The sequence below is a fragment of the Callithrix jacchus genome, chromosome 15, assembly GCF_049354715.1.
Source record: "Callithrix jacchus isolate 240 chromosome 15, calJac240_pri, whole genome shotgun sequence".
NCBI lineage: Eukaryota > Metazoa > Chordata > Mammalia > Primates > Cebidae > Callithrix > Callithrix jacchus.
The window spans coordinates 29,586,690-29,613,961 of record NC_133516.1 but is presented as its reverse complement, the minus strand read 5'-3'; the positions used below and the strand labels follow the sequence as shown (position 1 = coordinate 29,613,961).

General features: G+C 51.4%; 1 protein-coding gene across 5 annotated transcripts in view; it reads left to right on the top strand.

The window, feature by feature from the left end:
* CCDC12 (coiled-coil domain containing 12) overlaps window positions 1-27,272 on the top strand; it is a 56,297-nt gene that overhangs the window by 25,451 nt on the left and 3,574 nt on the right. For 3 of the 5 annotated variants that reach the window (XM_008981568.5, XM_078350691.1, XM_017964867.4), the window contains 5 exons: window positions 7,826-7,893; window positions 23,963-24,042; window positions 25,812-25,873; window positions 26,114-26,148; window positions 27,164-27,240. In XM_008981568.5, coding sequence (XP_008979816.1) covers window positions 7,826-7,893; window positions 23,963-24,042; window positions 25,812-25,873; window positions 26,114-26,148; window positions 27,164-27,240 — 322 coding nt within the window. Of the gene's footprint in view, window positions 1-7,825; window positions 7,894-23,962; window positions 24,043-25,811; window positions 25,874-26,050; window positions 26,149-27,163; window positions 27,241-27,272 lie in introns of all 5 variants that reach the window. The other 2 variants (XM_078350689.1, XM_078350690.1) reach the window with 1 other exon arrangement.

The following is a 27,272-nucleotide window of genomic DNA, read 5'->3' as shown; positions in this document are numbered from 1 at the left end:
TAGGTGCCTACTTGTTCTTCTTTCTCCTCAGTACCCACTGTGGAGTATCTGGCACAGGGGAGCCAGTCAGTATTTGTCGACTAATAAAGTTTGCTGGAGGAGCTCTCTAATGCCTCCCTTGAGCACTTGCAGCAAGAATAGGATCAGACTTGACTCGGACTGGCGCCCCACACTCCTGACACACGCAGGACATCTGGGCAGGGCCGTGTGACGGGCCTGGCGAGTAGCTGCGCTGGCTCAGCATGCTGTGGCCTGGGTCTTGAGGTGCCGTGTGGATGGTGGGGCCCAGCCTACCTTTTCTTAGAGGAGCAGGCCCTCCTTTCCACCGCTAAGGGCACCTCGACAGGCGCTATCCCTCGGCCTTTGTCTGCGCCTGTGTCTTTGACCACCTTTTTGTCAAAGGCGCCTTCCTTCCCCCAGTGAGTTACCAGCAGAATCTCAGTTGTTTCTGCTCCTCCCTGTCACCCCACTGCACTCAGGCACCTCCTTGTTCTAGTCCACCGCCACTGACCTAGTTCTGGTCTTTATCTCCAATCCTTATCTCTAGCCTCCTTGCCATTCTCCCAGCCTGCAGCTAGGTGCTTTGTTCTTGCTCTGCTCAGAAGCCTTTAGGGAATGCCTGAACCCACTGGAGAGCAGTGGCTCTTAGTTAACCCCAGCCTCTTGGATGGTAGTCCCCACCTGCTCCTGCTGACTCCTGGTGAAGCACTGAATGGGGAGTCAGATCTGTCTCCACTGCACAGATCATCTGGCATCATCTTCTGATGTCTTGGTAAGCAGGTGTTACAACACTGCCCTGTCTGCTCACAGGATTGCTGGGAGCATCTGATGAGGATGATGGGCGTGGAAGCTTATCGTAACCTCTGCAGAGGCACACTGTTCTGGGCCTGTGCCCTGCTGGCTTTTCTGCAGCCCTTTCCTTCCTGCCCTGGCCTGAATCTCCCTGCTCTTCAGGCTTTACTGCCTCATCTCCCAAAGCTGCAGGCTTTTCTCCTTCGTCATTTCCTTCTCGTAATAGTGATATGATGTCAGTATGATTATCCTCATTCTTATAGCTGAGGAAACTGAAGCCAGACAGTTCGTATAACTTGCCCAAGGTCACACAGCCAAGATGAAATAGAGCCGGGATTTCCCCATTCCTTCACATGTGCTCTACCACTGTGCTGTGCCTGCTGTAGTTGGTGTCAGGCCTGTGGGTACAGACTGGTACAACAAGTGTCTGCCCTCGAGGAACTCATGGTCTAGTTGGCAGATAGAGTGGATACCTGCACCAAGTCATCCTAGCAGCAGATTGAGTGTGGGGGACCCAGAGTGAGGAGCTGTGCAGCCTGACGAGATCTCAGCCCGCCCAGGAGAAGCGGAGCCTCTCCCTCTTGCCCCCTCCCAGTCTCTGGGCAGTAGATAGCTGTGCAGTTTGTGGTCCCAGGCATAGTGGCATTTAGCCCACTTCTTATCACTCCATCTTCAGGGTGAGTCAGACCTCGGGTGTCTGCCCTACCCCGAGTGCCCTTGGAACATAGTTTCCACTGTAGCTGCACCCGACAGGAAGTCCCTCCACCCCAGCATGGCGCTGCACTGGCCCTGAGACGGGCACAAGGTGACATTGGGAAGCCTGCCAAGTTTGCCCCAGCATTGTCTATCTCTTCCTGTTGCCTTCAGGCACTATCTGAAGTGCCATCTCTTTTTTTTTTTTTTCCTAACCCTGGGCTCTAATCCAAACTGGAAAGGCTCAAAGTGGGGCCAGTTTGGCCTCTTAGGTGGCTATGATTTTGAGGCCTTATTTTTGACTGTTAAACAGAGGGCAGTGTCCCATGGACATTATGGCAGGCATATGCAGAGCTAATGAGGCATGTCACCTGGAGTTGGAAAGTGTTTCTGTACCCATGTGTTCCTGTTGAGTCTAGCTCCTTCGGGAAGCTAAGGAAGGGTGGGAAGACCCTAGATGAGAAGTTGAATGTCTCTTTCTTAACCCTTTCCTGCTTCCCTTATTTCCTTCTGGAAGGGAGAGTGCTAGGCAGCAGCTCCTAAAAGTTTGAGTCCCTGGGAAGTCTTAGAAGAGGGAGGGGCTTATTCCTTTTCTCCTTAACTCAAGCCTTCCTGCTTAGGCACACCTGCCCCCAGTGAAAGTTCCCAGTCCTCATTTAACCTTAACTTCCCCCCAAATACAGACACACAAATAGCAGCAGGCTGGAGCAGGTCCAGGCTGGGAGTGGAGTATTTCACCTGACTTCTGGTCTTCCCCTTTCCTCCCATGACACATCTTGTAGGCTACCACGGTGCCCTTTCAGGGTGTCGGCCCTCATGCTGGGCTGAGCCCTCTCACAGCACTGGAGGAATGCCCTGGGAGCCCTGCCCCTGACACCATCAGGTAAGGCTGGGCTTGCCATGTGGGCCTGCTCTGTGGGCTGTGACAGTCAGTGCTCTTCTCTGCTCTCATGTCTTTGTAGGCCGTTACCACTCCCAGGAATGCTCTGCTTTCTTTAGCTGCCTTGGAATCCCCAGTGGACATTCATAATTGAGTTTAAGGGTTACTTCCTTTCCTGACAACACCTATCCTTTTCTAATTCCCTAACTGTACAAGATATTTAGTAAAACTTTCCTCACTGCTTGTGGCACAGAGTTAAATTTTCTAAGTCTGCTCCTTTGAGTAGACTTGAGATTCTTGAGGACAGTGTTCTTATTTTCTTTATCTTTGTGCCCGAGGTAGACCTGGCCCACAAAGGAGACTGGGGGGTGGCGGGGGTGGGGATATGCTGCCAGGAAAGAGAGATCTTCATCTTAATCTGGGTGGGGTGGGGCAACAGGAGGACATAGAGCAGCCTCTCTTCTTCCTCCCTCTCTTCTGTAAGCCTGGTTGTTGATTGACCTCCTTTTAGCAATAGTCCTACATTGAGGCAGCAATGTGGATTGATGCTGCCCCCACACTTCATGTGCCATCCGGAGGCAGGTGTACTCATCCAGTGAGGGCTCCTGCCAGAGAGAGGTGAGGAGCAAACCCATTGTTGAAACACTGAGTCTGAGGAGATGAGATGGAGGTATGTCCCAAAACTGATAAACCTCTAGCTGGTCTGATAAAGAAAAAAGACACAAATTATCAATGTCAGTGAACATCACTACAGATTGTACAGACATTAAAAGGATATTAAGAGAACAACATAAGTCACTTCGTGCCAGTAAATTCAGTAACTTAGGTGAAACATCTATCTTGAAAGACATAAATTAACTATACTGACTGGAGAAGAAATAGAAAATCTGTATAGTTCTATAACTAAAATCTTTTCCCAAAGAAAACTTCAGGCCAAGATCGCTTCACTGAAGTCTTATTGAATATTTAAGGAAGAAATAATACCAATTCTACACAGCTCTAATTTTATTTGTAACAGTTTTGTCCCTAATAAAAAGGATTTCAAACATTAGGGAACAGGTCAGTCAAACTTTGTCCTGAGCAGGGCTATATTTGAGAACCCCTGAAATCCTGCCTCAAAGGCTTCTTCCTCCTGAAGGTTCTGTGGGGAGGTGAGGGCAGGGGTGCAAGACATGGAGATGTGGGCAGTGGTCAAAAATGTGGGAGTGCCTCCATTAATAGGCAGGTAGGCTAAGGGGAGGGCCCCAGCCCAGGCTATGACTCTGCTGCTCTGCAGCCACCAGCGTTCCTGAGTTTGACTCTTCTGGAGTTGGTGGAGAGGGTAGCAGTTTCTGGTGGAAAATTGGTAGAGTTTCTGAAGGCCTCCTAGCCCAGGCTTTGGGCTAGGCCTTGAGATGCTCTAGGAGATGTCCCCTGCTGAGAGGTTCTTGAAGGGGTAGTAAAGCCTACATGTGAATAGGAGTGGCCACAGGCCTGTGCCCTGGGCCTACAGTCAGACCCTAATATGCACTGGGAAGGCCCAGAGGATTCCTTTGCCTGGGAATCTTAGAAGGCTGCCTGAGGAGGTGGCCTTTGAGCTGGCCTCTAGGACTGGCCAGATGGTGTGTTTTCTTGGGGGTTATCAGAGTAGATATTTCAGGATTTGAGACAAAATGTGGGGTGTAAGAGTGTTCTGGACAGAGGCCAGTGTGAAAGAAGCATGGGATGGTGATGGGGCATTGGGAGATGACCTCCTCTGGTGAGGCAGCTGTGAGGTTGAGGTGAATGGCTGTTGTCCTGGGGGTGTGGAAAGCTTTGAGCAGAAGTGCAGTGTGATCTGACCAGTGTCTTTGGAGAGGAGGCCGGGAATGTGGATTGATAAGATGGAGAGAGACTTAGGGGAGATAAATTAGAAAAAGAGAGGGAAAATGCAGGAGGCAGCTGTATTCTCAAGAGTAGAGGGGAAGCCCAGCTGGCAGGCAAGAGTGGAGGGGAATGGCTGGGGGCTTGGTTGTGATGGGGCCCTAAGGAGGTGGTAGAGGAGACTGGGGATTGGGAAGGAGAGAGAAGATGGTGAGATTTGGGAAGGATGGGGAGTGGGGAGTGGGGGTGGAGAGGCATTGAGTCTGGTTTTGAGGGTCTCAGGGTGAGTGAAGTCTCTAGATTCCTGGGGAGGCTGTGCACCTAGGACCCTGCCTGCTTTCCTGCTGAGTGTCCAGCAGGGCATCAGCTTGGACTTGGGCTGGCTGTGGCTGCATGTGAGCACACGGGGCCAGGTCTGAACTGTGTGGGGAGCACAGGAGAGGCAGGTGGAATCAGAGCTCTTTAGAAACTCAGTGCCACTCTTCCATTCTTGAGAGCCTCTCTCTCTCTCTCTCTCATCTCCTTGGCAAGAATGCAGGGCCGGGCATCAGGACGATTTGGATCCAGACTTGCAGCTACCACTGATGGGTTCTCTGACTTTGGATAAATCTTTTCCTTTTCCCTGACTGCCATTTCCCAGGTTTTCCCAAGGGTTAAATTGAGAACCTAGAATGGGTGATCCTGCGAGCCCTCCAGGGCTGAGGCTCTTTGAGTCTCTCAGGGAGTGGTGAGCTTCAAGACTGGTCTGCACTTCCCTCCACTATCCCAGGCAGCAAGGGGCCACACCTTGTGATTCAGGCCAGTGTCACCAAAAGCGATTTTCCTTCCCATGAATGCCCATTGTCCTATCTGAGAATCACTCTTTGTGAGGAAGACGGGGGCCCACATCATCTCCCCCACTTACGTGGCCTGTGCATTTGTTCACCTGCTGCTGCCACAGCTGTGGATCTTTATCTTTTCTGAGCCCCTGCTCTTTGCACCCAGGCTGGGGTCATTTTTAACCTCATGCTGCCTGCAGACCTAGTGCTGTACCCCACCCACCAGATTGCTGGGCATTTTTTTAAAAAGTCATTTAGATTGTTGGGTGTTTTCTTATTTATTAATGAATAACTTGGCTTTTACTGAGGCACTTGAATGTCTCTGGGACTCCAGGAGGGTGGTGGCAGCTGTTTGACCTTGCTTGAGAGCTGAGAAAGGGCATCGTATTTGCAAAGCACTCCTCCCAAAGGCTGGACACTTGCCTGTAGTTCCCACCTGCTTCTGCCATGTGGTTCAGGTTAATGGAACCCCTGTGGAAAGGAGTCTTCTTGTGTGGCTGGGGGTCTTGCCCCCACCAGCCCACTGTGGGGAAAGCAGAGCCCTTTCTGCTTTTCCTTCTCTGCCCTTACCCAGAGGGCAGGTATCTGCCACTCCTCCCCCTGAGGCAAGCACTTCAGGGAGTGGCCTTCAGGGTGTCCACTGGTTGGGAGTCGGGAAGGAATTTTTTGCTAGAATATTCGGGCTCTGGTTTGTTTTATCTGTTAGCCTTTAGTCAAGGAGGGCTGCAGGTGTCAGCAGGGCCCCTGTGGAAGCCCCATCCAGGTTCCAGCAGCCCTGGGAGCCATTTGGAGAATCCTGACTTATTTCTGTGAAGCATTTGTACTCTGTTCTCCCTTCCCTCTTGGGCCATCACCAAGCATCTTGCCCAGCAGAGGTCGGTGGACTCTTCCCCAGTGTCTCCTCTGTTTGTCCATTGCCTAAGAACACTGGCCAGCGCCCTCTGTGTTCAGCCCTTGCCTGCCTTGACCGTCTTACCTGTCAGTCATCGTCACCCCTCCCCCAACCCCAGTCACCTGCAGGCTCCTCAGACCACACCCTGCCTTTGTTCAAACTCTGCCCTTCCCACTCCTATTCCCCTATCCTGTGTCACCCAATTCTGCCCAGCCCATCTCTCACCCATCCCCCGAGAACCATGCTCCATGTTGACCTCTCTCATGTAGCTGCTGTCACTTGGTCAGTTATTTTGTTCCTGCTGCCTCTTTGCCATGAGATGAGCTGCCCTGAATTGGGTCAGTGGGCATCTTGATCTGTTCACATGACAAAAGCCTTACTCTGGGCCAGGCCTCCAATCTGGTTTTGGTAGCCTGCTCCCCGGAGATTGCGTGGCCAAGGAATGGCGGTCTCTGGTCGATGCTTGCAGTCTCCACATAAAGCAGATGCCACTCTTAGTAACGAAGTTGTCAACGGCATAAATAAACGTCTAGGAAAGGCAGTTTGAACAGCTGTTTTACTTAGAATTTCTTTTTTTTTTTTTTTTAAAGATGGGGTTTCTCCCTGATGGCCAGGCTGGTCTTGAACTCCTGACCTCAGGTGATCCACCCACCTTGGCCTCCTAAAGTGCTAGGATTACAGGTGTGAACCACTGCGCCCGGCCGCTTAGAATTTCTATGCAAACTCCAGCTCATTCTATGTCCATCAGAGCAGGCTCCCTGTGGAAGGAGCTCATAAATCTCTCAGAACAATGCCCTGTGAGAGTTGAAGGCAGGGCGCTGCCATAGTGAAGTGAGCATTGTCACCTTCTGGAGGGCCAACCCTGGCATGCAGTGAGACCCCCACAACGGCTCTGTCCTGGGGCCTCTCAGTACATGCCCTGGGCCTAAGGCGTGTTCACATGAATTGAGCGTGCACACACACGCCCTGTGTCAGTTTGACCACGGCAGGCTGACCTAACAGTGGTAATCACATAATAAGGGAGGAAGTCTAGGAAGACATTTTCTGCTGCAGGTGAAAGCAGTATGGTAATTTCCTTCTATTGTGGCCCTCAGGGCACCTGAGAACAAGAATGACAGATCAAGGTTGAGATGAACATGATTCTCTGGACTTAAGAGATGCAGTTGGTAGGAAGTTAAAAGAACCAGATTAAGAAAATTTTCATGGAAACACGAATTCCCCTTACCTCTGTCTCCCTGAATATAGCACAGGCCTGGGCAGTGAGTCTTGTTATAAGCCTGGTCCTAGTTCATGTTATTTCTATTTTTTTTTTTTTTTTGGCCAATCAGTTTGAGCTTATAAGGTTGCTCAGGTTAACCTTGAACTCATGACCTCGCCTTCGCAAGCGCCACGACCTCCGGCCGGAGCCACTTTGGACCCCCATGTTATTTCTAAAGCAAACCAAACAGGTATTTCTGGAGAGGCCTCTGACCTGAAAGGTGTCTCAGGAGGCCTGAGCTCTCATCCTGCCCTGGTTGCTGGTTCTTCTTTTCCCTGTCTTTCCAAGTTTAGCAGGTGGTTCCATCCAGACCCATGAAGGTGAGTGGTGGCCTGCCAGCATGGCCCCTCCATGGCACCAAGTGGCTGCATTTCTCACCACCTAAAGCCATCCAGCTCTTTCTGCTAGTGTTCTCTGAGAGCCACCATGTACTGGGACTGGGCTGGAGTCAGGGATTTTAAATTCCACACAGGCAGTGAGGCTCCAGCTGTGCTGTGAGATGCAGCAGGTGTGTACCCTGCGTGGAGTCTAGGACACCAAGCTGGGCTGTGCCAGGTGCCTGGTTTCTGAGATGTCCTGATTGTTAGCTCCCTAGGCTGTGTGGACTGGAAGTAGGAGCTTTCAACTGAGCTGGTTTTCTCCCTTTGCAGGACAAGGAAGATGGGGAGCCAAAGACCAAGCAACTTAGAGAAGAGGAGGAAGAAGGCGAGAAGCACAGGTAATGCCCATGTGCAGCTCCAGGCTCTGCCCTCTACTCCAGCACTCATCAGTCTCCCAGTCTCTGGGTCCTCTCAACTCTTCAGTCTCTGCCCTGTTCCCTCCCCTCTTCTCCCTGCCTATGGCTGCCTTGTTCAGACTTTAAAATCTCAACTCTCGGCCGGGCGCAGTGGCTCACGCCTGTAATCCCAGCACTTTGGGAGACCGAGGCAGGTGGATCATGAGGTCAAGAGATTGAGACCATCCTGGTCAACATGATGAAACCCCATCTCTACTAAAAATACAAAAAAAAAAAAAAAAAAAAAAAAAATTAGCTGGGCATGGTGGTGGTGTGTGCCTGTAGTCCCAGCTAATCAGGAGGCTGAGGCAGGAGAATTGCCTGAACTCAGGAGGCGGAGGTTGCAGGGAGCCGAGATCGCGCCATTGCACTCCAGCCTGGGTAACGAGCAAAACTCCATCTCAAAAAAAAAAAAATCTAAACTCTCTCCTTCTGAGGCCTTCTCTCCCTCCTTCCCCTCATTTTCCATCTGACTGTTACTCAGCCCCCAGCAGTTTCTTTTTAGTCCTTACATTATGCCTTTTTACCATTCTCACACACCTTTCATGACGTGGTTCTCCATTCCTTGCTAACTTTGTTACCTTTCTGTACCTGGTTTGTGAAGCTCTGCCTGGGCCATCTGGCCTCATCCATCCTCTTCTAGTTTCCCTCTAGCCAGAGCCCTCTGTGGTCAGCCCTTGCCACCCCTGGCCATCAGCATTTCCTGACCTGCCTTTTGTCCATCCTCTCAGTCTGGAGGTCCTTCTCCTCTCCTATACTTTTGACATCTGGGTCTTCATGTAGAGTTCGGGTCAGAGGGCGCCTTTGTCATTGTCTGTGCCCTGCCCTCTGGCTTCACTTCCCTCTGTAGTATTTATCTTATTTTGCCAAATACCGTCATCTGGTTGAGTCCACTTAAGTTGCCTACACACAGCACACATGAGGGTCTTGGGTACCCATCCCTCATGATTGTAAGCACAAGGTCTTCTCCCACAGTCTTGAGGGCTGCAACCTCCACAGAGCTTTGGATGCTGCTTTGCCTCCCAAACACCTGGAGCCTGGGAACTGTTGCAGGAACCAGTGTGTGGGGTGGGGTGGGGCGGGGCAGAGCTGTGCCGCTTATCTTTGTGAGCAGAGTGTCTGACTGCCAATTCCATGTCAGCAGTTCCAGAGGTCTCATGTGCTTCCTCCCATGCCCAGCCCTGAGCTGGGGCTCTCTTCCTGGGCTCAGACTGTGTGTCTTTCTGGATAGGTTCCCTTGATTTCCTTTGCTCTGAGCTTCCTTCAGGCACAGGGGTGTAGATCTTCATGCGCCAGGGCTCTGCTTTGCAGAGGGGCAGCAGTAGGGGAGGACTGCTCTTTAGAGGAAGCTGGGCAGTCACACCAGAGCAGGCTTTCCTAATGCCACAGGCTTTTTTCACCTTCACCAGTATAAGTAGAACCTCCTCACATGCAGGCCTCATCTCTGCCTTTGTAATCAGGAGCAGACTGCAGACACCATTTACAAAGTGCTTTCACACCATCCCGAGAGCCCTGCAGAGTTCATGGCCCCTGCTTGGGCTCAGACATGCGACTAGCTCTATGCTGAGAGGCTGGTGGTGCTAAACGGTGAGTGGGTCTGCTGGTGCTGGGCCTGGGGCTTTTTGTTGGGCCCTAGTCCTCATCTCTTGAAGGTCCCTGGCTGGTGATGGGAAGATGAAGGCCAGTTAGTTCCTCCTTTGCCATGTGACCCCAACATGTGTGGCTTTATGGGTGGGTGCTGGCACAGTTTCCCCCAATCTGTGGTAACTACGTGTTAGAGGCCCCTTGGTCTTCTGGTTTGTTCTTAGGTTCCTAAAGTCTAGAACTCTGGTTGGAGCCTGAGTTCCAGTTTCTAGGCTTTGATGTGTTAGTGTTTTTTTCTCTGATCTCCCTCCTCCTCCTCCTCCCTGAGAAAGAGGGCTCACTGGTTAGCAGGTGGGTGGGTCCATACAGCGGTAAGAGGCTTGAATGTTGAGCCGTGTGGTTGTGAATCTCAAATGTGATGTTAAGTGATGGAAAAAGCAGGTTTCAGAATTGAGGCATACAGGGCAGGAACACAAAATGATATATGTGCGTTACTCAGTCAACAAGTACTGACTGTTGGTCGTCTGCTCTGTGCAGGGCATCATTGTGGGCCCCTGGAAGGCAACAGCGGACAGAGTACAGCCCCTACCCTCATGGAGCTGACATTTTCTGGAGGGAGACAGGCTGTTAACAAAGAAGCAGGTGTGTGATAAGACGTCAGGTGCTCCCAAGAACGCGAAAGCAGAAGTGTAAATACGTGCATGAGGAGTGATGCCTTTTATTCATGCCTAGGGAAGCAGGGAGGACACAGGATTGGGGAAAGGCTCTATGATGTGTGGTTTGTTTGTTTTTATTCTTTTTTTGAGATGGGGTCTCACTCTGTCACCAAGGCTGGAGTACAGTGGCGCTATCTCAGCTCACCGCAACCTCAACCTCTCAGGCTCAAGCAATCTTCCCATCTCAGCCTCCCAAGAAGCTGGGACCACAGGTGCACACCACCATGCCCAGCTAACTTTTTGGCACCAAAACAACACAGTTTCACCAGATTGCCCAGGCCGGTCTCGAACTTCTGAGCTCAGACAATCCACCTATCTCGGTTTCCCAAAGTGTCGGAATTCTAGGTGTAAGCCACTGCGCCTGGCCAATGATGTGTGATTTTGTTTTAACAAAAGAAAAAAGGAGGGGGACAAAGCTCTCTTAAATATGGCAAAATGTTGCTTTTATTGACTCTTCAGGAGGTGAGTACCTGGGTTAGGTTGTTCTCTGAACTTTTCTGTGTGCCCAGGATATATCATAATGAACACAGCGTGGAAAAAAACAAAGGGCACGTGTAGTTCCAGGTTCCTGTCGGTGAGTTGTAGATAAAAGAGGCCCTGGCTCCTGAGGACCTGCTCCCTGCCAGGTCTTACAGATCAGTTGTAGTGGAGCACAAGACCTGCTCATAGGCCTTGTCCTGAGCCCACTGAGCTGGGCAGGTGCTGAGCCCTGTTCTGTTTTCTCACCGCAGCCCAGGGACCGACCATGCTAGACATTTTGGGTTCTGCTTCAGGTCATCATATTCTTCTGCTTTACTCTAATCTGGCTTCTTCTGGGGCAATGCAGCGTGGTGGAATGGGTTTGCCTCCCAATAGTTGGGAGCTTGGCTTGCGGGGCTGAACTTCTAGAGACTTTGGGCAGGTGGACTTCTAGCATCCCTCTCCTGGTAGGGCCTGCTACTTAGGTCGCTCCCTTGGTTGCCAGGAAGCCTAGTCTTAGCGAGGAGTTGTGCCTGTGTCTGTAGGCCCCAGAGAAAAACAGACTCTTCTGACTTTAACAGATGCAGAGCAGAGGGCTTGCTCAGGTTACTTAGGAAGGCAGATTAGAACATTGGTTGCCCTAACACAGGGCCAGACCCATGTGGACTCCACTTTAGACTGCAGGGTCCAGGGCTGGGCATGAGGGCTTCCCAGGAAGAGCAAGATGCAGCAGAGGCTGTGTCTATCCAGGGAGGAGGATGTTGCTTTTTGTTTGTACCCAGGTCTGGGAAGGGGTTCTCATGCAGGGTGCTTATGGATTGGGAGCTGATTCTAGAGAGCCTCCTAGGCTACAGCCCCTGCCACAGCCTCTTTTGCCCCTGGAGAGAAAGAGGTGACCTTCCACTCCATTGGAAGGATGACTTCTGAGGACATTTGCCAGCGAGCGTCCCTCTTCCTCGGCTGCTGGGAGGTGAGAACAGCCCACTTCAGTCAGGGTCACTCTAGGTTGAGCCCAGGTGCCAGGGGGGACACCTTGCTGGCATCAGCCTTTCTGAAGTGTGCTGAGAGGAGCATGGTGCCCGCTCTAGGCTGCCTTCAGCTAACACCGTCCTGCTTTCAGTGGGACAAGGCCTCGTGGAGAACCTGCCTTTTAAGTCTGGAATCCAGAGGATAGGGTTTGGGCAGCAAAGGTCCAGAGGCATGAATCTGTAAAGGGTGGGTGGTATAGCCTCTTGTTGGGGAGGCATGAATGGACATCACCCCAACTCTTTCTTAATACAGTGTCCCTGGGAGCCCCTTCCAGTCTGACCCCCTCACCATCTCAGGAGTGACGCCAAGGAAGTTACACAGATCTACATCCGAGACCCAGGGCCCAGTCTGGATGGGAAAGGCTGAGTTGTCTCTGATGCTCTCCTGATTCAGGCTCTACAGAGAGATGGAGGGGGCACCCTCCTCTTTCCCTTCCTCCCTGGTTTCTCCTCTTATGCCCTGACCAGGATTCCTCCCTGAGTCATTCCATCCCACACTGCCATTCAACTCTGAATTTGAATGACTGGGTGATCCCAGAGCCTGCTGCCTGTGAGTGCCTCGGCTCCCTATGTCCCATTAGCTGGCAGAGAGCAGAGTCCATCTTCCTCAGTTACCCAGGTCACCCAGTGTCCCTTGCAGAGGCCTGGTGGTCAGTTCCATATATTGATGTAGCTAGTTCATCATCTTAAAAATTTTTTTTTTTTTTTAATTTAGAGACTTAGGGAAAGAACACATGATGAAAAGATTCTTGGTCCAGCAGTAGTCCCTGAAATGAAAGGACCCAGACAGATGGAGCAAGGTCAGGCTTTGGAAGTGGTTCCTGGGTTTGAGGCCATGCCCTGCCAATTATTAATTCTCTAACCCTAGGCAAGTCACATTGCCTCAGTGAGCCTCAGTATCTTCAACCAAAGATGGACAAAATAAAAATAAAGCTTGCCTCACTTGATGAACAGAGCAGATGCCATACTTGCTTCCCAGCTAGTGCTGAGGCTCTGGGCAGAAGGAAGGTACTGTGAGGCCCTCCCGAGAGAGTTCAAGGACTCTGGACATGCCTCAAAAAGACAGAATTAACTTTTACATAAAGCATGTGCCAACTTTGCAAATAAGACAACAGTTGGGGGAAATGTGAGGCAGTGGATGGGAGTAGAAATAAGCAGACGTGACCTAGAAGTTTGTATTAGGAACCACTTTGCAGAGCCCCGCTTATTTGGTATATTAGACAGTCCCTTGAAATAAGCTGAGTGGCCTCATTTTGCAGATTCATTCGTCTAACCAGATAACACTGTAGGGCCAGGGTTTGTGGCTAAGTAAATGCAAATCCAGCAGGATTGGCGGGAGCCATCCCAAGACCTTGCCCCTCACAAGCCATCCTAGGACCTTGCCCCTCACAAGCCTGCCTGCCTGTGTTCTTGCCCCACTGCCCGAGGAGAGCTTTTCAGAATTATTTTAGCTATTCTAACAGTTCCTTTGCCTTTCCTTACACATTTTATAGTCAGCTTGTTAATATCTATTAAAAAAAAACTTGCTGAGATTTTGGTCAGAATTGCATTGAATCTATAGATTCAGATTCCTTTTTAAAATTTGTATTACTCTCCTAGGATAAATCCTGTCCCATCCCCATACAACCACATCCCCAGTAGGTGGGAGTGAGCTCCAGCAGGTTGTCTAGCCTAGGCTCTGTGGGAAGAAAGGATGCGTTCCTACCCCTAGATGGGCCCCTGCTTCTCTGGCTGATGCTTCCCTGTCTCTGCCAGCCTTTTTGTTGCTAACTCTAGAGGCTTGGATGACCCATCTCTAAGGCAGCTCCCTTCTCCCAGCCCCCTGTGTACTGCCCTGATAAGATGTGCCCTGGAAAGCTGGCCCATGGAAGAGGGCATTCAGGGTTGTTTGTGTCAGCTGCTTTTGTTTTTGTTTTTGTTTTTAAGTGCTCTGTCATTTCTTCCTGATGGGAGGTTGACTGATATGTGCCATGGAGGCGTGTCTAGGGCAGGGTTTGTGGCTGACAGCCATTGCCACCCTGCCTTGTGGGATGGACTGTTGGGTTGGGGCTGACAGGTGGGAGGAGAAGCGGGGAGGCACTTAACCAGGAGCACTCACCTCCTCCTATGCCGGAGAGTGCCTGAACAAGCAAGTCCCGAACTCCCAGCCTCCACAGCCACCACCTACCATGGCTTTGTATGGAGGTCTGCACATAGTTGGAGCAGTCAGTCACCATCAGAGATAGTTGACTGGAGCTGGGTGTCACATATTGCAAAAGAAGTGGGGCCACTAGCCTTCCTTCTTCAGAGATGGAAAATCTGTTCCCCAGCTCAATGTGTGCATGACCTTCTTGTGGAGATTTCCCACCCCTGCTAAGGTCCAGTGCCCAAACCCTTGAGTCCAGCCAATGCCAGACTTCTCTGCTCTGCATGTTGGGCCCCAGTGATGGTTTCCACACACCAGGGTGGATCCATGACATCAGCTTGATTTGGCATATATTGCTCCACTCTAGTGGTACCAAGCAGGGCAGCTCCCATCCACACCTCCCAAGTTCTTTCAGTCCCGCTGTAGAGGATGTCTACATCCGGGGATATCCCAGTCTTGTGCAGTGGAGATCTCCTGCTGAAGCAGCAGGCAGGGACCTGCCACTGGCTCGTTCTTCCTGACTCTGTTTCTCAGGAATAGGCCTGGGAATGTGGGAGAATGAATCAAGAGAGAACTGGTTTAAGGAAGATGGTAAAAGCGACTCACCATGTGCTGGCACTGGGCCCCTCCCTTCTGGGTAGGGGTGCAGTAGGAGCACAGCCCAATCCTTTCTGTGGGCCATGAGTCCTGATACCTTGTGTGTCCTAATCTCAGCTTCCAAAGCTCCTCTTAGGAAATCTTCACCTCTCCTCTGGGACTCTGTGATCTGCCTTTATAGGTGATGAAACCACAGTCCAGGCAGGTGAAGGGACTTGGCTAAAATTTCCTTGGCTAAAGTCTCCCAGCTTTTGAAAGGGAGTGGAGCTGTCCCTGATACCCTTCCCTGTGTGGGGAAAAAAGGAGTCTTTCTTTGGCAGAGTGCACGGCTGGCAGATTGCCGCTCAGGGCAGCCTGATGGGGTTGAGCACCGTCCACGTTCCCAGAGTGGTCTGTGGGCTAGATGGGCCCTGGGAGGGTGAGGGGCAGTTTGCTGGCTGTGCAGGCCCCATACCCCAATATCTGGGCCCAGCATGGCCAATGTGGCAAATCCAGTTCTTACCTTTTATGGGTCCTTTGGGGCTTAGCTTCTCTGCCATAAATCTTTACTCCTCTCCTCTTTTACAATTTAAATGATATTTACATGAATTAGGGATTTTTTTTTTGTTTTTAGAAAACTTAGAAACTACAGATCAAGATATATCTGTGTATATCCTGCTGTTCTGTAACTTTTGTTTCATGTGCCTTGTCATGACTATCTTTTGGTAAATATACTTTAATGAAATTATCTATGGCAGCTTAATACTTCTTTGAGAGTACCATGATTCAATTTTTTTAGTCCTGGGTTTTTTTGTTTTGTTTTGTTTTGTTTTTGGCATATCAGTTTTTTTTCCAATTCCTTAAGTACCCACTAGCTATGGGTTTTTGGGTGGGATGGGTTCAAGGTTCAACTTGTCAACTTAGAGCACCGTGGTTAGGTTCTGCAGCGTCCAGGTTGAGAGTGGGTGCAGACCACGTGAGCAGATGTGATGGCAGCTCCCAGGGCAGCGGCCCCATTTAACTAACACTTGGACCTGCTCATTGCTTGGAGCAGCTGTTGGCTGTTTATAAGCCATCCCTCAGGGAGTTTCCAGGATGATGCTGTAGGCTGAACTCCACCGTGGGGCAGGCTGCAGGAGTTTTTCCCTTGAGGAATGCTGAGTGCCCAGAGCCCTGGCAGAGCCATCTGCAGCCTGGCTAGACTCCAGTCACTGCATCAGATAGCTTTACTCCTCTATGGTGATTGCTGGTCCCTGAGGAGCCAGATGCAGGCAGCTGGTGTGGAGTCCACCCCGGGCCAGAGACCAGGGTTTGGATTCTGCCTCTGGCTCCTCCTTCAACTCAGGCACCTCAGAGAATCTTTCTGGACTGTTTTCCACATTGAGAAAATGTCAGTGACAAAACCTCTCTGTGGAAGGGTGGTCTCAAGAGGTGGCCTCTGAGAGGCCATGTGTGGAGGCTGCCTCTGCTGGGGAGGACGCGTTATCCCATGCTTTATGGTCTGCGGTTTCAGGTGGGGGCACAAAGGAGCTCCCACCCCTTTTTTCGAAACCCTCCGAGGGCCTGTTTGCCAGGGCTTGCTTGGAGGCCTGTGTACTCCCTGGGGCTGTGATGTGGCCCTGTCCTGCCCATGGTCACTTCTTGTGTCATGTGCTCCAATAGACCTTGTCCTCTTTATGTGGCCAGAAGGGCAGGAGGCCTGGGGTGGGCTGGATAAGAGAAAAGAGAGCTTTTATTGCCCTACACTGTGCCCGATTTTCAGGGTGGGGCCACAGTTGCCTTGCTGGGTGACAGCTGAAGGACAGTCCTCTCCAAACAAAAACATTCCTCCATAGCTTGTCCGTTTTCAGTATCTGCCTTCTCTCCTGATCTGTACCTTACCTATACTAAATTGTTCCTTGTCCTCACAGCCTGGTGGTACTTTAGACCACTCTAGGGCATTCTGCCAGAAGAGGGCCCAGAGGTGCCATAGCTACTATGAATCATGCTACCAAGATTGTGTGTATGTGGAACGCTTTGTTTTGCTTCCCCCTGTTCTGTTACTATTTCTATGGAATAATTTTCCCAGAGCAGGGTTACTGGGTCAAGGGGTTTGAACATTTTAATGGCTCTTGAGAGAAAGACCAGATCAGCCTCTAGAGCAGTTGTGTACATCAATTGGGGTAGTTGCCTCTCCCCTCATTTGCATGCTTCTCTCGGATTTGGCCTCTGGCAGCAGCAAGCGAAGTCTTGTTATTTATATTGAGAACAAGGGGTAGGTCTCTATGTGCAGAGCCTAAAGCAAACAGAGGGTTATTAGGGGCGTGTTTGAGTGTTGTGTGTTTTCCTGGCAGAGCTCCAGTGTCTCTGTACTCTGAATATTAAAAAATGAAAGTGTTCTTTGATCAAAGTTGCCAGTCTCTCTGGCCAGTGCTGGCCTCTGCAGGGCCTGCAGGCCCATCCTGGGCGTGGCCTTCCCTGTGGTCTGTTACTAGAAGGAATGCCTTATGGCAGCTTTCTCTCTGGCACCTAAGGGGGCCTCCGTGGGCAGGAGGGACCGAGGTGGCCAGGTGGAGGACCTTGTCAGGGAACAGGCCATGTGGGACTGCCTGGTTCTTGTCCTGTCTCTGCCTCCCTCCAGGGGCCCAGGGTAGGGGGTGAATGTGGAGTAGCCTCAAGATAGAAGGGATGAGAAGAGAGGCTAGTGCCCCAAAGGGTAAGCTTGGTAGCATGAGTGAGTGAAGTGGACCAGGGGCATGAAACCCCTATGAGCAGTGCAGACTTTCTCTGAGGTCAGTTTGCCAGTGATGGGGTTGGATCAGATTCATAATCTCAAAGCTTCCTTTCATTTTGCCATTATAGAACTCTACTCTGGTTCTGTACTTAGCAGAGAACATCATCTTTCTCCACCTGCTTCCTCTCAGTGGCAATGTATGGAAGGTATGAAAAAGCACCCTAGGGGTGATTTCCCCTGAACCTCCCTGGCCAGCCCCTGTCGGAGGCTCCTGCAGCTGGCCTGAAGCAGAGTAAAGGAAATAGAAAAGATCGGCTACCCATTTTAGGAGGAGACAGAAGGAAACTCAGTAGAATGCGAACTTGGCATTGCCCGGTTGCTTTGCCACAAAGAAGTTGCTTAGGGGTTGCCTGCCCCAACCCAGCCACATTTCCTGCCCTCTCTATCTGCTGGGAACAACTTCTTTGCTTCCAAATGTCTTCCCAAGTCATTGAAAGGCTCACAGAGCCCCAGGCCGTTCATAAAGCCCTTTCCTGAGTGCCTTCTGAATTCCTTTTTTCAGCTTGAGGCAAATGTGTGCTGAGCCCCTCCTGGAGCTGTCTGGTACCTTCAGAGCAGGTTGTGAAGGACAGGCATGCAGCTGTCACAGGGCCACATGTGGAGTGGGGCTGCTGCAGAGAGGGTGGAGAGGCAAGTGGGGCAAAGAGGGTGCAGGAGAAGGGCGGTCACTGTGCCTCAGGGTAAATAGGGACACTGGGAGGGGCCCACTGGGTTACCTCCTTGAGCTGGCTCTTGAAGCATGACGGATAGGGAAGTGTGTAACTGACAGGGCTGGTCCCTGGAGTGGCCCCAGGGACATTTGCTGGGTGTGCAGGCTGTGGTTCAGGACCATGTGAAGAAGCTTAGACTCATCTTGGGGACACTGGGGGCCCTGAGTCAGAGGGGGTGCCAGTGGAGGTACTGAGGTGGCTGCTGTGTCTGCTCCTGTGGAGGTATAGCAAAGCTCTACCCAGACACTGGCTGCCAGTATAGGGTGGATTGTGGCTGGCCTAGGGCATTTGGTGCAAAGGATAGTGTCTTAGAAGCCATCGGGCTTTCTGGGCTGCCTTCTTTCCATAGACTCTGGAGCAGAAAGCCCCAAAAGCATGGCCCTGGTCTCTGCTTCCCTTTGGCTAGGGGACAGCCTGGCCCTAAACCACAGAAGCTGGACACCACCAGAGCTGAGATGCTGGTGCTGCCCGACTTGGACCCCTGCCACAATCCTCTGCTGCCTTACAGTGCCTCTGCCTGTTTCTTCTTTAGGTTTCCTTTTGACTACTTGGTTGGTTGTTTCTGTGTGGAAAGAATACTGATTAGAAATTCTGGAAGTAAAATCAAAGCAAGTAAAAATTACTTAGAGTTGGGTGTGGTGGCTTGCACTGTAGTCCCAGCTCTTCAGGAGGCTGAGTCAGGACGATCGCTTGAGCCCAGGAGATTGAGTCCAGCCTGAGCAACATTGTGAAACCCCATCTCTCTCTCTCTCTCTCTCTCTTTTTTTTTTTTTTTTTTTTGAGATGAAGTCTTGCTCTTCTCTTTCAGGCTAGAGTGTAATGGCATGATCTCAGCTCACTGCAACCTTCACATGACTCCCTGGTTCAAGTGATTCTTCTGCCTCAGCCTCCCTAGTAGCTGGGATTACAGGCACCTGCCACTACACCCAGCTAATTTTTTGTATTTTTAGTAGAGATGGGGTTTCACCATATTGGTTGGCCAGGCTGGTCTCAATCTCCTGACTTAAGATGATCCACCTGCTTCAGCCTCCCACAGTGCTGGGATTACAGGCGTGAGCCACTGTGCCCGGCTGAGACCCCATCTCTTATAAGAGAAGTCACTCCTAGAGATAACGACTGTCAGCATTTTTGCTTTTCTTTCTTCTAGCTAGAGCTAGTATCTTCTCCCCTTAGCAACCTCCTCATGCTTAAATTGGGGTGGCAGAACCAGTGTTTGGCTCCAGTGGTCCTCAGAAAGGTGGCTTCCAGATGCCAGTGACTGCTGGTGAGTGCAGGCTGCTTCAGCATTTCTGGCCAGCTGACAAGATATCAGGTGTTAGCCTGCCCTACTGGTCTGGCTGGTACTGTGTCATTACACCCTGCCCAGTCTCCAAGAGCTGTGGCGGCCCTGGACACTGCAAGGCTATGGGAGCCCCTAGAATGGCAGCCTGGGCCTGCTTTGTGTGTGGACCTGTTGTCTTACTATTTGCTTCTTCACTTTCCTTTCTCTATTCTCATCTCCTTTTGGATTTTTTTGTTTTTAATCATTCCACTTTCTTCCTCTGGTAACTTGTTAATTGTATACGCTCTTCCCTTTCTTTTAGTAATTTCCACAGGGGTAACAACATACATCCTTAACTTGTCAAGGTCTAATAGAAAATAGTAGCATTTTTATCATTTCCTATACAGTGCTAGGACATTAAAACACTTTAAGGCTATTTGCCACTCTTTCTGCCCTCATTATTACTATTTTATACAGTCAATATTCACATAAATTTACCTATGTATTTACCCCTTTCCCCCTGTTCATTTTTTAGACAGGGTCTTGCTCTGTCACCCAGGCTGGAGTGCAGTAGTGTGATCATAGCCCTCTGCAGCCTGGCTCCAGCAATCTTCCTGCCTTAGCCTCCCAAGCTGGGATTATAGGTGCAAGCCACTGTATTTACCCTTTCTGAGGCATTTTATTTTTCCCTACAATTCCATATTTCTGTCTGAAATCATTTTCTTCCAGCCTAAAGTATTCCTTTTAGTATTTCTTGAATAACAGATCCACTGATGACTAATTCTCCTAACTTCTCTTTGTCTGGAAAAATCTTTCTCATAAAGGCTTCTTAACTAGATTTAGAATTTATTTTGTCCACACTTACGTGACATTTATTTTGTCCACCCTTCTGAGATGCCATTTTATTGTCTTACGATTTCCATAGTTTCAGTTAAAAGTCAGCGGTCAGTTTTAGTTTTCTGCCCTTAACACACATTTTTTTTCCCCTCTTCAGGCCCATGAAATTGTATGAGGTTGGTGCAAAAGTAATTGTGGCTTCTGCCACCATGTTTATTTATTTTTTTTGAGACGGAGTTTCGCTGTTGTTACCCAGACTGGAGTGCAATGGCACGATCTCGGCTCACTGCAACCTCTGCCTCCTGGGTTCAAGCAATTCTCCTGCCTCAGCCTCCCGAGTAGCTGGGACTACAGGTGCGCACCACCATGCCCAGCTAATTTTTGTATTTTTAGTAGAGACGGGGTTTCACCTCGTTGACCAGGATGGTCTCAATCTCTTGACCTCATGATCCACCTGCCTCGACCTCCCAGAGTGCTAGGATTATAGACGTGAGCCACCGTGCCTGGCCTTCCACCATGTTTAATGGCAAAAACCGCAGTTATTTTTGTACCAACCTAATAGGAAGCTCTGCTCACTCTCACCTTTTCAGCTGCTGCATGTAAATAGACACTTTCAGGAGAAAGAGGGGCGTGATGTCAGGCTCACTTTGTTGTACTTCCCTCATCTCCATGATTGCAGCCCCTGGAGTCCTTGTCTTGGTGTTTCTCCAAGGACAATTTAAAAAAAATTATAGGCTGGGCGTGGTGGCTCATGCCTGTAATCCCAGCACTTTGGGAGGCTGAGGCGGGTGGATCACGAGGTCAAGAGATCGAGACCATCCTGGCCAACATGATGAAACCCCGTCTCTACTAAAAATACAAAAATCAGCTGGGTGTGATGGCGCACGCCTGTAGTCCCAGCTACTCAGGAGGCAGAGGCAGGAGAATTGCTTGTACCTGGGATGCGGAGGTTGTGGTGAGCCGAGATTGTGCCACTGCACTCCAGCCTGGCGATGGAGCCAGACTCTGTCTCAAAAATAAATAAATAAATAAAATTATATACATAAATATATATATATATATTTATATATATAAATACTATATATAAAAAATATAAATATATATATTGTGTGTGTGTATATATATATATTTTTAAATTTAATTTTATTTATTTTATTTTTTTGAGACAGTCTGCAGCCTAGGCTGGAGTGCAGTGGTGCGATCTTGGCTCATGGCAACCTTTGCCTTTCAGGTTCAAGCAATTCTCTTGCCTTAGCCTCCCAAATATCCAAGATTACAGGCGTGTGCCCCCACATCCTGCTAATTTTTATAATTTTAGTAGGGACAGGGTTTTGCCACATTGGCCAGGCCTGGCTCAAACTCCTGACCTGAAGTGATCCATCTGCCTTAGCCTCTCAAAGTGCTGGCATGAGCCATTACAGGCATGAGCCACTGGGCCCAGCTGAAATATTTTAAAAAATATGTTTGCATCAGATTTGTTAAGCTGCCCATGATTTAACCTCCCTTTATAAGGGAGGGGCCTGTGTTGGAAAGGCCAGGTCCCCAAGCCGAACCCCATGCTCCTTGACCTCTCCCAGAGAGACTCCTGCCCTTTGGTAGTGGTGGAATTTCAGGGGTGGGCAGTTAAGGGGGCATTAGGGAGGGAAAGTCACTTAGCTCTCCAAGCTAAGGGGACTGGAGGTCCGAGAAACTGCACCATTTTCATGCGATCACACAACAGTGGCTGCACATTAGATTAGCTCTCCAAGAATGAGTCTGGGGAGGGCGTGATGGAGCTGGATGCACCCAGCGCAGCCTTAGTGTTTCTAAATGTGGAAACTGAGGCATGGAATGGGACCTTCCCGTAGTGTTTGGGACCTCGGTGTTTTGGCTGCTTGGCCAGTGCTCTGGGGTGGCAGGGCACAGTGGGTGCAAGGCTCTGCTCCCGCCTCTTGCCTGGCTTCATCCTCTAGCCGGCCTTCTGAAGCCTTGGGCAGCGGGTGGGGCTGGAGGCATGGGTGTCTGTTGCTGCTGTGAGCTGTGGGTACAGTTCCCTTGGGCCTCTCCTCTCTCCTACTGATTTCTCACAGAACTTTGGAGACGGTTTCTGAAAGTGACAGTTCTTTTTCTTACTAATCCCTGCAGTTTTCTTCCCACACCCAGTTTCTCTTCCTCATTTCTCCCCACCCTGTTGTGAACGAAAGCTTTTGCACCCAGTCATGCCCCACTTTGTCTCCCTGTACCTCCGTGACCTGACATATACCCCTAGCCCAAGGCAAGCATTCAAGGATGGGGGACAGGGTGGGGTGTCTCTGCTCCTTAGAGGAAGCAGGTTTTGGGAGTGCAGGTGGGCTTCCTCCACACGGATGATGCTGGTACTGCCCCATCCCCCCAACCCCTAGTGGTTCAGCCCAGCCCCAAGGCTTCAGGCCCAGGGGCCCTGGCAGGAGGGAAGGAGATGGTAAGTGAGCTTGGGGCAGGAAGCAGGTGGAGCTCTTGAATAGGAGAATGGATGGCATCTGAAAACCCCTAAGTCCAAAGCACCACCGCTAGCTAGCTGCGTGGCCACAGACACCCACTGCCTTGCCTCTGGGAAAGCTCGCTTTCACAGGGCCTTAGGAAGTCAGCAGCACTTTTACCTGGTCCAGACAGAGGGCTTGGGAGATGCAGACTGTGAGACGCCTGCTGGGAAGTTGTTTCCTGCCTTAGAGGCTCAGGACTTTACTGAGGGACCAGCGGTCAAGAACCAAAAGAGGTACTGAGGAAGGAGGAGGACCTGCGGCCTAGTCTCACCTGGCCAGCATGTGAGGGGCCACTCCTGCATCCCCCAGGGTTAGGGGTTCTGTCCCACTGCCTCTGCCTTCTTTCTTAGACCCAGCAGCCCCCAGGACCTCTTGCCCTTCAGAGGTGCCAGGGGCACCTCTTCCTGGCAGCCTGCTTCTGTGTTTGTGGGGCTGGGATTTGATGAGCCCCTGAGCCAGTGAGTTCTTGGCTCAGCCACCCCTGCCTGAAAAGACTGAGGCAGGAAGAAAATAAAAGCATGGTAAGTAGTTGCAGCTGCCACCAGGTGATTCTAGCCCCTGTGGCTCCTCTGTCTTCACGGAGGCCTTGGGGGCTGTGCCGTTCTCAGTGTTGTCCAGGTAGACTGTGGCCTTCCCGGTCTTGCACATGGCCATGCCTGTTTTCACAGCTCTCACGGGCCACTCCCAGCAGTCCTCTCATGTGCTTTGTGCCTTGACCCTGTCCACATCCTCTGCAGGCCCAGGTGCTACCTCCTCCTGGAATCCCTCCCCTTCACATCCCACGACTGTAGGCAGCCGCGCCCCTCTGGAGCTCCCCAGCACTTGCTTGTCTGTCCACACGTCACTCCTCCTCACTCACTGCCACGTGCCCCTGGCGCAGAACACCCAGATGCTTTTCTTTAAGCAGTTGAGATGTATTTGGCATGAGCCCCAGGGCAGGAAGGCTCTGAAGAGGACCAGACTTGGGGAACTGGTGGGTGGCCACTGACCTTCTCTTTTAGGAATCACTCAGCCCAGGAGCTTTAACCCTGGCTGGGAGTCATACCTTGCCTTGAGCTCAGATGTGCAGCCACTGCTATGTGATTTTATGAAAAGGGTGCGTCTCCCAGACCTCCAGTCCCCTTGGCTGTCAAATGGGATGATCCAGGAGAGACACCCTGTGGATGCTCCCTAGGCCTCCTTGGCCCAGCTCTGGAAGAGAACCATACTCCAACAGAGTAGACAGGGCCTCTGGAGGGCAGCCATTCCCACTAAGTGGCAGGGACGGTGCCAAGGGGCCTGCCCGATGACACTCTGTTCTGTGCTTTTCCTCCTTACCAGGCCATCTCCAGAGACCACGGAGGAAAGTCGGGAAGTCACTTGCTATGCAAGTTGTAGGAGTGAATGAATGAGACCATGTAACATACTGACTTTGTCTTTGCTTGTTCTCTCCGTCCTTGCAGGGAACTTAGACTGCGGAACTATGTCCCAGAGGATGAGGACCTGAAGAAGAGGAGGGTGCCCCAGGCCAAACCGGTTGCAGGTAAGCGGGCTGCCTCTCTCCACCTCTGCTCCCTGGCACTGTCAGCTGCCCTCCGCCTCTGCAGGCTTTGCTCTCTCTTATTAGAGAATAACCAGCAGTACCAGGACAGGAGTTGGGCCTGCAGGCAGGACCCTTTGTCACCATCTCATGGCAGATACACACATAGTTGGCCTTTGGTGGCAGCAGAGGCTGTCTGGGCACTGAAGAGGCCTCTTACGCCTTCTCAGTCCTGCTCATACCCTGAGGCCGAGGCCTCCCAGGGATGTGAGTGGGGTCTGAAAGAATCCACATCCTCTTATAGGACTCCTGGGCTGAGAAGTGGATGTGGTCATGGGGCCGTTGAGCAGCAGGGCAGGGTGATGGGTCCTGTGGGCCCTGGGTGGGTCAGAGATGGGCCATTCATTTAGCCATGTATAGCAGTGGACAGGCAATGTGGAGCACTGAGGCAGGGGAGAGGGCCTGAGGCTTGCCTAGTCTTTTGCCACGGCATGGGAGCAGCATAGCCACCAGGAGCTTCTGGGCGTCCACACATGCCAGGAAGCTTCTTAGTCTTGCGGATCCCTGGGCCTTTGCCCAGAGGGTACCCATTTTAATTCTTTACATTAGTGGGGGTTTTTTGTTTGTTTGTTTTTGAGACGGAGTCTCACTCTGTCACCTAGGCTGGAGTTCAGTGGCATAATCTCAGCTCACTGTACCCTCAGCCTCCTGAGAAGCTGAGATTGTAGGTGCACGCCACCACGCCTGGCTAATTTTTGTGTTTTTAGTAGAGATAGGGTTTTGCTGTATGGCCAGGCTGGTCTCAAACTCCTGATCTCAAGTGATCCACCCACCTTGGCCCCCTGAAGTGCTGTGATTCCAGGTGTGAGCCACTGTGCCTGGCCTTGTTATCGACTTCCTTTTAATTGGACAAGTAATGAATGAATAAATACATTTATCTTGGTAAAAAGTAAAGTGTCACCTGTTCGGTCACATTCTAGTCTCCTTCCCCACCTCTTTCATCCATGAAATCCAGACACTTCCCTGTGATTCGCTTTGTGTTTTGGGCCCCACCTGGTACGGTGATGGTGCAGTGGGGGACAGTAGGCAGGACAGAGGAGGGTGAGGAACTGGCCCCACGCCTCTGGTCAGGGTTAACCCTCAGCTCTCATCTGTGTCTGGAGGGAGGTGAGGCAGAGCAGGAAGGGCACTCATGGGCCCACTGGGTGCCAGGGGCTGGAGGAAGCCCACAGAGCCCAGAGTTGTTAGTGCTTCTGCATTTGTCCCCAAGGGGCAGGAGCCTCCTGGTCAGACCTCTCAGAGGCCCACTGTGCTGGCAGCAGCTTGGAGGAGCTGGGAGGTGCCTATGCCCTGGTCTTAGGAGCACATACCTTAGGTGGGATGGAAGAAAAGCCACCTGTGGCTCTGGCTAGGCTGGGACCTAGAGGACGTCCTCAGAGCCCAGGAGCCCTGGGATGATGTGAGAAGCTGGTTCTCATTTTGTATGTATCCAGGCAGCGCTTGTCAGTGTCCATGCTTCCTGACTGACTGTGGGTGGCTGCCTCCTGCTGTCCCGTTCTTGGCCATGGGGATTGCCTTCATCTTGGGAAACCCAGGCCCCTTCTCCAGAGCTGCCTTTGCAGGGTCTTCACCTCTGGCTGGTTGGGGGCCATGGAGAGGTGGGAGCAAGGAAGTCTGGAGTCCCGTCTCTCCTCGGGGCCACAGCAGGCAGTGTCTCTGCAGAGTGGCAGCGCCTTTCTCACAGGCCTCCTCTGTTGTCTTGCACCCTCTAGTGGAAGAGAAGGTGAAAGAGCAGCTGGAGGCCGCCAAGCCCGAGCCTGTCATCGAGGAGGTGGTGAGTGCCTGGGCTGCCCTGGCCTCCTTGTTGCTTCTGTGTGTCCTGTTTCTCTTCCCCATCTGCTCTCCCTCTGCCCCCTTCCTTCTTGTCACTTCTTTATTCCCTTGCCACCTGCCTCTTTGTCCTTGTCTCTCTCCTTCCTCCTCCTCTTTCTCTCATTCTCTCCCTCTCTAGCCTGCCTTCCCCCTTCCCCTGGGGCAGCCTCTCCATCGTGATATGTGTCTCCTCCCTCTCCAGGATCTGGCCAACCTCGCTCCTCGGAAGCCTGACTGGTGAGTGTTGCCTGTGAGGGATAGTACAGGCCGACTTGGGGGCTCTTGGTGCCAGCGTGGGCCTGGGGCTTGGCTCTTTCCATCCACGCAGTGCAGAGACTGGCAGTACTGACATAGAGTTACATGAGATGGCTATTGTTGGAAACCAGTTCTGAGGAGGACATACGTGATGGGGTGAGAGGGGAGTGATGGAGAGGGGCTCAGGTGTGGGGAGCAGCAGGCTCCTCACGAAGGCCCTTCTGAGAGGCTGAGAACCATCTGCTCCAGAGCGCCCATCTGAGCAAGGCCAACTGCTATCCTTGGGGGCCAGGGGTGGAAGGAAGGGCAGATACAGTTTTCTCTTCCTGTTCTACAACCACAGTGTGTTCCCTCTGGCTCTGGTTCCCTTCTCTCGGAAACAGAGGTCGACATCCTTCTTGCTATGCTGAGAGAGAGTAGGAGAGGGTGCTGTGGGCTGGGAGACTTTTGTCTGTCTTGACCTTGAGCTGGAAGTAGCCCTGTATCCCTCTTACCTGATTCTGGGTCGAGTCACCAGCTGAGGTTGTTTTAATTTGATGAAACAAAAGCATATGTCCTGGGAAACGCAGAGCCAGAGAGAACGGACTGACTGCTTGTTCACTTCTGGATACCCACAGTGGAGGGGCTGGGCCTGTGGCTAGAAGAGGAGCAGGGCCCACAGTGGGCCAGAGCAAGGCACCCTCTGATAGTGACCATACGACCAGACCAAGAGAGTGTCCCTGAGAAACCATCCATCTTTGCATGCCTTGTTTCAGCCCCTTATTTTGGGTGGGTCTGTGGTGCTAGTCCCCCTACCTCAGTGGGACAGGGAAGGATGGTTGGTGCTAGGTTTTGGAGGGTATAGAAGGGGAATGTCCTGGCCTCTTCCCCAGGGCAGCCCCCTCAAGCAACCAAGCATGACTCCTAATGCCAGAGGGCTGCAAGAAGGGAGGAGGGGGCCCAAGACCACATCAGGCCAGCCTTCAGCCTTCTGCTTCTCCTTGCCTCCCTGTTCCAGGGACCTCAAGAGAGATGTGGCCAAGAAGCTGGAGAAACTAAAAAAGAGGACTCAGAGGGCCATTGCCGAGCTGATCCGTAAGTTCAGGGCCTGGCAAGGTGGGGTCCTG